Source organism: Arachis ipaensis, chromosome B9, assembly GCF_059453495.1.
Source record: "Arachis ipaensis isolate K30076 ecotype BB chromosome B9, ASM5945349v1, whole genome shotgun sequence".
Lineage (NCBI taxonomy): Eukaryota > Viridiplantae > Streptophyta > Magnoliopsida > Fabales > Fabaceae > Arachis > Arachis ipaensis.
This window is the reverse complement of record NC_142444.1, coordinates 44,592,219-44,604,372: the sequence shown is the minus strand read 5'-3', so window position 1 is coordinate 44,604,372 and position 12,154 is coordinate 44,592,219. Positions and strand designations below refer to the sequence as shown.

General features: G+C 35.8%; 1 protein-coding gene across 4 annotated transcripts; it reads left to right on the top strand.

The window, feature by feature from the left end:
* Positions 1-768: 768 nt before the first annotated feature.
* On the top strand, positions 769-8,846 carry LOC107619080 (uncharacterized). 4 transcript variants are annotated; one of them, XM_088497769.1, is made up of 4 exons: positions 769-1,143; positions 4,033-4,347; positions 4,477-4,777; positions 8,487-8,846. In XM_088497769.1, exons 3-4 carry the CDS (start codon positions 4,480-4,482, stop codon positions 8,540-8,542), a joined length of 354 nt encoding a protein of 117 aa, XP_088353895.1. In that variant the 5' UTR covers positions 769-1,143; positions 4,033-4,347; positions 4,477-4,479; the 3' UTR covers positions 8,543-8,846. The 4 variants fall into 4 exon arrangements, with proteins under 4 accessions (XP_088353895.1, XP_016176772.1, XP_020966235.1 ...); XM_016321286.3 differs by lacking the exon at positions 4,033-4,347; XM_021110576.2 differs by lacking the exons at positions 4,033-4,347; positions 8,487-8,846 and adding an exon at positions 7,321-7,536.
* The last annotated feature ends 3,308 nt before the right edge of the window (positions 8,847-12,154 follow it).

Genomic DNA, 12,154 nt, shown 5'->3' with positions numbered 1-12,154 from the left:
GCATTTTTAAAATTTTTCTTAATCTCAAACAAAAAAAGAATTTGTCATAGGAGACAGTGAGTTTTAGAATTGGGTTCAGTATGTTTGGAACTATTAATGGAGGCAAAACTTTTGTCAATAAGAGTTGAAGCTTTTAGACAAACTTTACGGAATTTTTATAACCAATTAACTTGATAGGAAGAAGAGATGACGAATTTTTGTGAAAATTTGATAAAACAAATATATCTTTCACTAACTCATTTATGTAGATTTTGTAAGTGAAAACTCTTTCAGAAGATATAGCATACTATAAACTCACTAAAGGGATTTAGAGTGGATTGATTCCTCTATGAGTTGTGTTTACTTGTTTTGTTTTAATTGATTGGCTTATGACTAAGGATCATTTGAGTATATTGGATATTATTGAACAAAGCGATATTGTATATAGTCATGATTCTGAAAAGGTGAAAACTCAGGTACAGTCGATTTCACGTGAAATTGATAGCTGAGAGCCATTAGATAAAAATTTAGTCAAATCAGTCAAATCATCTAACGGCTCTCAGCTATCAACTTTACGTGAAGTCGACTACATCTGAGTTTTCACCTTCTGAAAATTAGATCATACTTGTCTAATGTGATTCGGTTCAACATTTAAAATTGCTATTGTAAAAGCAGGTTAGAAACCGCTGAACCGATCAAAAATCGGTTGGTCGGATTGAACCGGACTCGGCCGGTTCTCTTGAAGCGACCTTGCGTTGTTAAGAAGAAGAACCCGCCAAGGTTCTCTTCGGTCCTCACCCCCATTTCCTCTGCGCTGCAGTCCCCCACCCTCAAATCACAACCCTAGGTCACAGAAGTCTCCCCCACCGCCGCAGGGAGTGAGAATCAGCGCCGCCGGCCATTGCTCTCAATCACCTTGAAACCTTCAACCAAGCTTCTCTCTCAAAGAAAAAAAAAGTGATAAACCCTAGCCTCCATTGTCGCCGTCGTTCTTCTCACCGCCGCCGTTCCGCCGTTCTTCCCCAGCTTCTTTTCTTCGCGCGTTGCCAGCTTCTTCGCCAGCCTCCATTGTCGTCCGTCGTGTGCTCGTTGCTGCCGCCAGCTTCTCCGCGTCACATTGTTGCTCCCTCTCCTTCAAATCTCTGCTCACTGCCGTCGCCGAAGGTAATCAGTCAGTGCTTGTTCTTACTTGTTCTTGGACTCTTGGTTGATTAACTGTGTTACTGGCTTACTTCTTGATGATAAATTGATACTGATTCTTGTGATAAATTGATACTGGCTTAGTGAATTTGCTGGAAATAAGTTACGGTATGGTTTCTGTAGGAGAAACATTATATCTCTAATACTATCTGTGTTCCCTTTTTAATTACTATTTGATTTCATTGTATGTGGGGTTTTGTGGCGATTCCTTTGCAAAATCATAAAAGAAGTTTTGTAATTAATTATTATTGAAAACAAAAGTGAACGTCACTTTGGTATTTGATTAGCGATTATGTTATCAACATGTTATTTCCGTTAACAAATCTTTGGAATTGAATTACAGGTTTCTTAATTCTTATAGGAGTTAGTTTCTTAATGTTGTGCTTAAATTGTAACTGTTAATTTCAGTTATGGATGATAATATAAATCAAGATGCATTTTTCTTGCTCATAATAATGTTTTCTGCCAATCAAGTAGCATTTGCTTAGATTGTGACTATCTTCCATTTTTTCTCTTTCAATATGCTCTGTTCAGACTGTTTTCTGCCTCAGTTATTATATGCTGAATGTTTTCAATATTTTCTTCCAATTGGGGATTGTATGAGTTATTTATATGCTTCATTTTTCATGGTGCTAACTTCTGTTATTACAAAAATTTGCAATTGGTGATCTTTTGATTTATTATATGCTTCATGTTTTCATTGTTCTGTTTTTATGAAGAAAAAATTTGCAATTGGTGATTGTATGATTCATGTTTTCATGGTTCTGTTGTTTAAAAAAAATGTTTCATTGTTTGGTTGCATTGGCCCTGCTTCTCCTCCTGCATTGGATTTTTTTTTTGTTTCAGGCTCTATTGTGTGTTTGTTGTGCAACACTATCATTTTTTGTTTTAATTTTTGACTCAGTTATATTAAGGGAATATTCTCTGTCTTGAACTTGTGCACTGTGATTCAATCTAGTCATTTTTAATGGAAGTATAACTATCTTTAATTGTCGGCAGCAAGTTTTTGCAGATTTTGATGATTGATGACAAATTTTCATGTTGACATTTCAAATTTGGATATTTCTTTTTGTTATCTAACTTTTGCGATTGTATTTTGATAATATTATATGATTTTGGTTGTTGACATTTCATGTAGCACTTTAAATTTGGAAGATATTTTAAATTTATTTATTATTTTATTATAAAACGGTTTTTTCGGTTGAACCACGGTTGCACCGGTTGAACCAGTGAATCAGTAGTGATTCTAGTGAACCAGTAACAAGAGTGGTTTGATGACCGGTCCGGTTTTCAGAACCTTGATATCAGTATATGTGCTCTATGCGAAGGATGTTGAAGCTGTTCAGTATTTATTTGTTAATTGTGAATTTACTTGACAAGTGTGGTGTTCTTTGTTGGTTGATTTTGGACTACTTTTGACTTCCTCAAGAATCGTAAAATAACACTTTGAGAGTTGTATAACAGTGTCAATAAAAAAGAAAGTGCATAAGAAGTGGTTGATTGGCTCTTGCTATGTTATTTGGATTATTAGACTGTCTTTTAGAATAAAATAGTAGAGGTTGTCAAAATTATTAACAGATTGCTCAAAAGTTATAAGTAGTAGAGTGGTGGTTGACCTTGTAGTTGTTGAAAGTAATGATAGAGATAACATAGGAATATTTAACTTATGTTTGTCGTTTTATTTTCTGTCATTTATTCTTGTTTTTTAGTATGATCCACGTTGTTATGTTGAGTTCTTTGATTTAAAATAATAATATAATAATAATAATAATATGCAAACCAAACAATTATTGAATTTCCCTCTAGGCCTCTTTTGTGGCATTTGTAAATCGTCAACTAAACCAACTCTTTGTTAACAACATTTTTAACTAACTCTTAATTTTTGGACATATTTTCCTGGTAACATTTACACTAGTTTTGGATGGCAGAGGACTAACTTCTTATGATGTGATTTGTGTAATTAGGTGGTTAAATTGACATGCATGCTTACTTTTGATTGTGATTTCGTTTATATCTTGAGAGATATTTCATAAGAAACATGAAATTTCCTAAAGGAAATTGATTGTGTTTTTTGGTGAGATACGATGAGGATTAATAAATAGATGATAATATTAAAAGATCACTACAAATAGTCATGTCACAAATAATATATAATGCGGTATTGTGCATGTTCTGCACTTTGTAGATTTGGGTTATTATTATTATTGCAAAACCATTATGGTTATGTGGTTGTCTGAAAGTTAGACGCTTATAGTCTAGAATTCACTTATGATTCTTAACTAGTAGTTGTGTGGACTAAAGTAATCTGTTTTATGTTAAATTATTTTCAGAATGTAATTTATGGCCATAATTATTCAACTTGATAGTCATTTTCAAAGTGTTTTATCTTGTGTCATTTCTATTGATGGTTGACTTTTGTATTTGTCAAAGCAAATTAAATGTTTAAGTTTGACATTCTTTAAACTTATGAAGTGGTTGAATGATTTACTTTGAATTTTAACTGTCTATTTTAATTGATTTGATGACTAATTTGTTGTCCGTACATAGTATTTTTATTTTTTTAATTTGTATATTTTGTTCCAAAGAAAAATTAAGTATCTGCACCTACCAATAGGATGAGATAAAATAGGTGTGAGGAGTTGTTAGGATTAACTTCTTGAATGTATTTTTAAATCTTTAGGGACTTAAATGTCTGCGGACCAAAAAGTCAGGGATCATTTGTTCTTTTCTCATAAATAAAAATAATGAAAATAATTTTTATAAATATTAGACCAACTTAATTAAATTTAATTAACAAAAACACTTGTCCCTTTAGCATAACACATCCTTATTTTGTTTACAAATTTCTTTCAGTTATGAAGATCTGTTTGCTGAAAATTTTCTTAGTGAAATTCCTGAAATAATCCTAAGTACTTTAACCGCCGCTAGCCAGCTACCCTCAATCTCAACCCTCTCATCTCTCTCGCTGTCTCCATCTCCATCCTCTATTCTCCATCGCTCACCATCGCTTCGCGTTGCCCTCCCTCCCTACACACTCACAGCCTCTCTTACTCTCAATTTCTGCCTCCCAACTCGCCTCTCCCTACCCCTCATTCCTCGTCCTCGCAACCGTTGTCTTATTCCCTCGTCGGTGCCCTCTGCTTCTGCGCCACCGTCATCCACCAAGTGGTATTTTAAATTCCGTTAATTTCAATGTTAAATTGTTAAATTATGTTGTTAATTGTTGTAAAATTCTGTTGACTTGTTAAATTAAGTGTTAAATTGTGTTTTTCGTAACCATTTTTCTTTGAATTTCAGGCAATGGAGTTCGTTAATAGGATAGTTGAAAGTGCAAGGAAAGCTTCGAACAACAATACGGTGATCAATGTTTGTCTCGCTGCTTCGTTTATGGTGCTGGCTGGTAGATCATTCCATCAGCAAAAAATAATTGAGGCTCTGGAGACTGAGAAAGCATCTCTTGTAAAATCAAATAAGGATATTAAAAGGACTCTTTGGAATTGGAAGCAGCAGCTTTACGCAGAAGCCGCGAGCGACGACGCCCTCGTACCGCTGCATAGGCTCAAGGCCATCTACGGCGAAACCCCACATTCTACAGCCGGTAATTTACTTGCTAACCCTAATTTTGGAAGCAATTAATTTGGATTTAGTTTGTATACTCAAGTTATATAAATGTTTTAACATCCAATGATGCATGGATATGATTAGGTAATAGTTTCAATTAAATTACTTGAATAGTGATTTGATTTACACTGTGTATCCATTGACACTTTTCATGAACTTAGCAAAGAAGTGCATATCCCATTGGCACTTGGGTAAATAACTGTCAGCATAAAAGCCTCATAGACGTAGGAGGAATTCTATAGGTCTATTGATGTTTAGAATTCAGTCAACCTTGTTGAAGAGGTATGTGTCAGTTGACACTTTCAGTTCAATCTGTTTAAAGACGAGAAAATACAAGAAAGAAGTAACAATGCAAAAGATAAGGAAAATGAGAAAGGAGAGAAGAAAATTAGGATGAATAGGAAAGAGAAAAGACAGAGAAGGGAAAAGAAAGGAGGAAAGAAAAAGATAAGGAGAAGGAGCAAGAGATAACAAAAGATGATAAGAAAACAAAGGAGATAAAAATGATTTTTATTATATTTCTCTTATTTATTTAGTATTTTTGTTGTCATCATGAAATTTACCCATTATTCCCTGCACATCTACCATGTCCTTCTGGGTTTTTTTGTTCATCCTGGACATGCTTTATTTGTTGAGACATGTAGAAACAATGATTATTCAATCTTTCTTTTATCATTTCTTTATACTTTTCATCTTTTTCAGTCATCAATTGTTCAGTTTGTCTAACATTTCTAGATTCTAATTCATTTTTAGCCAATTTGTCAACTTCAGAATATGGGATTGGAGTAAAGTAAAAGCATCTATTCCATTGTTTATGAATCTAGCCGAATACTTATTAATTGATTCTCCTACATTGCGCTTAATGGAGAAAAAATCAGTCAAACTAATTCTTAATTCACCATGAAAAAATGTGCTCTACTAACTATTCTCTCATCTTCACCAAAGAATGTAGTTAATGACTTAGGAAGCTTCCATCCCTCGGGCAATTCAACTTGTTGGATAAAGTGGGAAAATTTTACACAAAGTGAGGCCAATTTGTACATCCAATGTTAAATCCTAGTCTTTCTCAAATTTGTTTGACAACTTGATTGATATCTTGCCCCTAGTGTTATTTTGTTTGACAACTTAACAGTTTGTTGTAGCCAAGTGTCATTTCGTCGAACCTCTTGTATAACATTAACATCATTTTGATCTTGTCTACCCAAATCGATATCATGTTCAAGAGGGTTTTGTTTTGCATTAGCCCCTTGTATTTCAATAAAATCATTTTGATTTTTCTTCACACTAACTATCTTAGCAATTTGGGTCAATTTACAGACTAATTGCACGTACTTAGTATTTGTCGACTCAATAAAAGGACTAAATATTGTTGTCATATGATGAGTCAAAATGTTAACGAAATGGTTTTCACTTATCTGTTATGAAACATTGCCAAAGTATCAAAAGTAACAATGGGGATTTCTGCTAGCGATGTTCTTGGCATATTGGAAAAATTTGGTCTGGTATTTGGAATTGTAGAAGAGTAATTATTCTTGGGTTGGCAGTGGGACGGGTAGGGGCGGGTTTTTTACCTACCCGACCCCCACCCGGCCCTCCTTTTACTTATCTACTCCCCGCCCTGCCCTGCCCCTATAAAAGTTAAATAACACTTTAATTTTTACATATTCATATATAAATTAAGATAAAAACTTAAAATTCATAAATAAATTAAAATACAAACATAAAATTTATACAATGTCAAATAACATGAAATAAAAAAAGGCGAATGTCCGATCACTACAAATTTAACACGATAATAAAGAAATTGCAACATTAGATATAAAGGAGTCTTCAATCCTTATTCTTGATCACTTTTCACATTTTCATCATCATTAAAAGTTTGAAAGTCAAGATTTAAAGTTGAAAATCAAGAGATAGCAAATAATAAATTAATTAGTATTATGTAAAAAATTAACATAAATGAAGATTAAATAATATATCACCTTTACTCCCCAAAGCTGTCCACAACCAACTTTAGCCACACATCAAAGCTTTAGTTATGTTTTTTTTACACGACCACTTGTACTAAAAGCAGATTTAGCGGCAACAGTGGAGATTTTGAATTTGCGAGTATAGATGACTACTCAAACCGTGTGAGTATGGAGGAGACAAAACCCGGTGGAAAACCATATGGTAACCACCCCAAAGTGCTTCTATGTAGTGCGTGTAACCCTTGATGGGAATGGCCAAAACCATCGTGCCTCATCAACATTAAGTTAGGTTATATTATATGGGCATGGGGCGTTTCAATTTCGTTACCTCTAGTCTCATGCATGTGAATCAAAATTAAACTCATTTGATTTTTGGTAATGTCACTTTTGTGGTGTCTTCCTGATATGTCAATACAATTGTTCTCTTGTTTTTTTATGTTTTGTTTTTATGTTATGAATTCTGTGACTTGGGAGGCAATGTTATACATATATACTTGTGTTTGAGGATTTTGGTATGCTTATAATGGGGTCAATTATTTGGATGGAACAGTTTTATTTTCACTTGCGGTGATTTTGGCAACATCAGATATTGCCTTGACAAAGCAAGGTTTCAATTTGGACGGAAAAAAACCCTGAATTGAAATTAGGGGTGGAATCGAGCCAAGCTAAGTTCAAGTTTGGTTCATGGCTCAGCTCATTAACAATTGAGTCTATTTGTAAAGTTTAAACTCGACTCACCAAAAGCTCACAAGTTGAATTGAGCTCACGAGCTAGCTCAAATAACATGAACATATATATAAATTTAAATAAATTGTAACTTATATATATATATATATATAGTGATTTATTTCTTCTATCAATATATGCCTATGTGATTAAAAGTACAAAATACAAGTTCAACCCATTCAATATATGAGTTCAAATCTAGGCTCAAGCTTGGCTCACAAGCTCATGAGCTTAGCTTATTGAGCTATTCATGAGTCGAGCTCAAACTGGCTCACGAGCTGGCTTGACTCACTCCTAGCTCCAATTGAAACCTTGTCAATTTTTGTATTAAGTGTTGTAGGTGATAATATATTAGCGTTAGGAAGACCATGGAGATAGTTTGTTACTACCTTCATTTATTGTTTAAATATAGATATAAAATTTTCAACGAGGGAAAAAGGGCTTATTTCACAAAGCAATTGTGTTGGTATTCCTTGATGACAATATGTTTCTTACTTTTGCTATTTGATTTTGGGGCAGTTGAGTGGATGTTAGTTGTTTTTAGTTTCATTTTGATAAGAAAATGATTCGTTCTAAGAACTTATTATCAGTTTCTGTTCATCTCATCAACCCCTCCCGTTAGAGAAAATTTCCAGTCTTAGATAGAAACAGTGTTAGGGTAGGAATGGATGGAGAATGATAGCAGGACAAGAGGCAATAACATTAGTTCAGTGAACTGAAGTTAAAATTGTTGAAAAAATAAGGAGAAAAATTCATACACAAATTTCACTCATTAATCATCCACTATGTTCAAGTATTTATTTGCCAGCTTGACTGCTGCATCATTTGTTGTGTCTACATTAGTATAACTACCTTGTTGATTTGTTTTATAAGTCTGATTTGGTGCCTAAAAATATCACAAATAGTAAAGCAATTGCAAATGCTTGATGTTGGTCTTCCAAGTTTGGGATTCATCATGATTTTCATGTACTACTTTTATGGTTTTTCCAGGATATGCTGTGAATGAAGATGCAAATTCGTCTAGTCTTAGCAAGTTTGTTGCCTGAGATCTGCAAAATTGTTAACAAATGTTAAGGTTTTGGCACTGAAACTCCATAAGAGTGTTAGTAAAATAATTTCTAACGGAACAAGAACATATTATTCTGTCGTACTTGGTTGTTTTAGTTTGCATGTAAATTTAGAACCTTGAGGAAATTAAAAGTGGTGAAACCTTCATCAATGGAAGGACAAAATCACATTTTTGTTACGGTTATATGTTTGATCTATATAACAATGAGTTAGGCTTATAAAAGAAAGATTTCCATGTTATTGACTTTGGTATTATAAGTTGTTGCTCTATTTCATCACCTATTTCTCGTTGTGTACTGTGTTCCGTAATTCCATTCCCTGTTTATTGCTTATTCCAAATCGAAGTGATTGTGCTAAGAAGTTTTTAATGTCTGTCTTAATCAAGAAATGCAGCATATGCCATGTATAAACAACTTCCTAATAGTTTGTTTTAATATTTAACAAAGAATGTGTTGGATAAAAAATAAATATTTTTCTTGTAAAACATTTTAAAAGGGCGAATTCTATTTGATTATTAGAGGAATTTTTATGGCTAATAAGGGCGAATGCAATTAGTTAGTGTTTGAATCATAGTTAAAAAGTGGTTGGAACAAAATCCCATAAAAGAGAAGTACAAATTTTTTTAAGAAAAAAATTCACGATGATATTTTTATTCGAAGGAAGATAGTATTGTGAATGTTAGATGGTTTAGTAAATATATTCGGTCAAACGTATTAAATTATCTAAAACATTCATCCTTCTTTAATGCCCAATATGTTTCTAGAAAATTCTAAACAAAGGTGAAGGATTTCTTTCTCGCTTTAATTAGATAGTGACGTGCATCTTTATTTAAATCATGGTGAGAATATTTTAACAGGGTTTATAAGTCTTTATCTTTTAAATTGAAGTAATATACGTCTAACTAATCAAAATATAGTTTGGTTTGGTAAAATATTTTTAAAAGTTGTTTATGTTTTTTAAAAGTATGTGTTTTTTATTTTATGTTTGTAATTTTTAAAAAATATGAATGTTTTTGAAAGCATCTAAGATAGAATTTTTTAAAATTAGTTTGTACTTATTAAAATTAAAAAGTCTAATACATTAATTAATTTTCAAATTTAACTTTTACATTTGTTTATACTCTGCCTCAAACATAAAATCAAGCCCAATAAGGATGAAAGAACCAACTATAGAAGGTGGCCTCTCATCTCCTACCTGACCTTTTTGAAGAGGTCGGACACCGACCCAACAGTCCAGCATTACTTATCCACCCGTGACTAAATCTCTATCTCCTCCAAAAGATAGACTCTAACAAACTCCCAAGATATAAGATAAGATAAGATGGAACTACCGCCACCAAGGAGGTCATCAAACTCTAGTACTCTACTATAAATACACTGGCACCCTCCATATATAACTCACGTTCTAATCTACTAAAAACCTGTCTAAAGTCCTTGCTAACTTAAGCATCGGAGTCTCTTGCAGGTACCACTCCCAACTCCTCACGAGGAACTTGGACAGGTGGCATCTCGGCAACAAACAAGTCGGACGCTGCACCTAAAGGGACCTGGACCTCACGTTCAGGCCCAAATCAACGTTTCAGGTAGCCCTCGAAACATTGGCGCCGTTACCGGGGACCTGGAATTCATCCCACAACAATGGCGGACAACCAACACGAAGATGGCCGTACGACATCCGAATCTGAAGCTGAGCCCCAACTTGAGGGCAATGCCATTATACTACTACCACCACCACAACCACAAGGTCCACAAGAAGAAGGACCAGTAGCTAACCCTTGGCCATGGCGGATCCGTTCAGAAGTTTGTTACCTCAGGGAAGAAGAACTCCCTCAAGCAGCCGAAGTACTAGACCTCGTCCGAGGTCAGCGAGATCGACTAGAGCAACTTGAATACTAGGCAGAAAGACAGCGGGAGGCCGAGCGAGAGCTAGAGTAAAAGCTCTAAAAGTTAGAGACCGATCTCCGAAGCCGAACTAGCTGGACAGATTAGGAAAACAACCCTCTGGGGGGAGAAGACTCGTTCTCTGAAGAGATCATGCGAGCCTAAATCCAAAGAAACTTTAAAACCCCCGACATAGACCTCTATGACGGGACGACTGACCCCAGGCACCATCTTAACAACTTTAAAAGCAGAATGTACCTGGTAGGTGCCTCGGACGCTACCCATTGTAAAGCATTCCTGACCACCCTCACTAAGACAGCCATGAAGTGGTTCGACACCCTACCTCCCAGATCGGTAATTAGCTTCGATGACCTATCCAGAAAGTTCCTAACCAGGTTCTCCATTCAGAAGGATAAACCAAAACATGCACTGAGCTTACTAGGAATCAAACAAGAGGTCGGATAAATTCTCCGTGACTACATGGAAGGGTTCAACAAGGCATGCCTGGAAATCCCGAGCCTACCTACTGAAGTTGTAATCATGGGACTAGTCAACGGTCTCAAAGAAGGCCAATTCTCCCAGTCAATTTCCAAGCGACATCCGGGTTCTCTAAATGAAATTCAAGAGAGGGCGGAGAAGTACATCAATATAGAGGAAAATTCCCGACTTAGGAAACCTCTGGCTCGGCCAAACCCGTCCTACCAAGCCCGTGAGAAAGATAAAGAACCTAAAAAGAAAGAAGAACAGAGCACAGAGAAGCCTCTGAAGTACCACAATTACACTCTCCTTAGAGTCTCACTAGTGGATATCTATCGAGAGGTATGCCACACAGAGAAGCTTCCTCCTCCACGTCCGATCAAACACAAAAAGGGAGGAAGTCAGACAGAGTATTGTGAATACCACAAGCTCTACGGACAATCCACCAATGAATGCTACAACTTAAAGAACGTCATAGAAAAGCTGGTAAGAGAAGACCGGTTGGACAAATACCTGGCTAACAGATCAGATGATCCAAAGAAGAAAAGGAGAGGGACAAAGAGGAAGGACGACAAGGGCGTCCACCTCAGACCCCCGGAGCAACATGTACACATGATCAAGGGGGGTTCGCTGGGGGAGGAATGTCAAAATCATCTCGGAAAAGGCACCTCAAGGAGGTATACCAAGTCGGAGAGGGAATTAAACTGCCTGATTTGCCAACCATATCATTCACCAAGGATGACGCCGAATTGATAACACCTGGACACGATGACCCCGTAGTAATAACAATAATCTTTGCAAACGCCAACCTCTACAGAACCCTGATCGACCAGGACAGCTCGGTGGATATCTTATTCAAATTCGCTTTCGATAAGCTCGGGCTAGAAGAAAGGGATCTAAAAGCCTACCTGGACAACCTGTTTGGGATAGGGGACACACCAATCTAGTCCTTTGGGTACATCTCTATGTACACCACCTTTGGAAATGGTACAAGATCGAAAACACTAAGCATAGATTACACCATTGTCAATGTCAACTAGGCATACAATGCTTTGATAGGTCGGACCACCCTAAACTGACTTGCGGCTGTCGTCTCAATGCCTTACCTCTGTATGAAGTTCTCCACAGCAGAAGGAATTGCCACCATTAAAGGGGGATCAGAGGCTAGCACGAAAATGCTATAACGAAAGCCTCAGTCTAAAGGGGAGTCCGGAGAGCAAGGAGGTCAACACA

Coding starts and splice junctions, on each gene's coding strand:
- LOC107619080 (XM_088497768.1), top strand. CDS start 4,480: ATGGAGTTCGTTAATAGGATAGTTGAAAGTGCAAGGAAAGCTTCGAAC. Junction 4,778..7,320: donor AACCCCACATTCTACAGCCG/GTAATTTACTTG, acceptor TGGATGGAACAG/TTTTATTTTCACTTGCGGTG.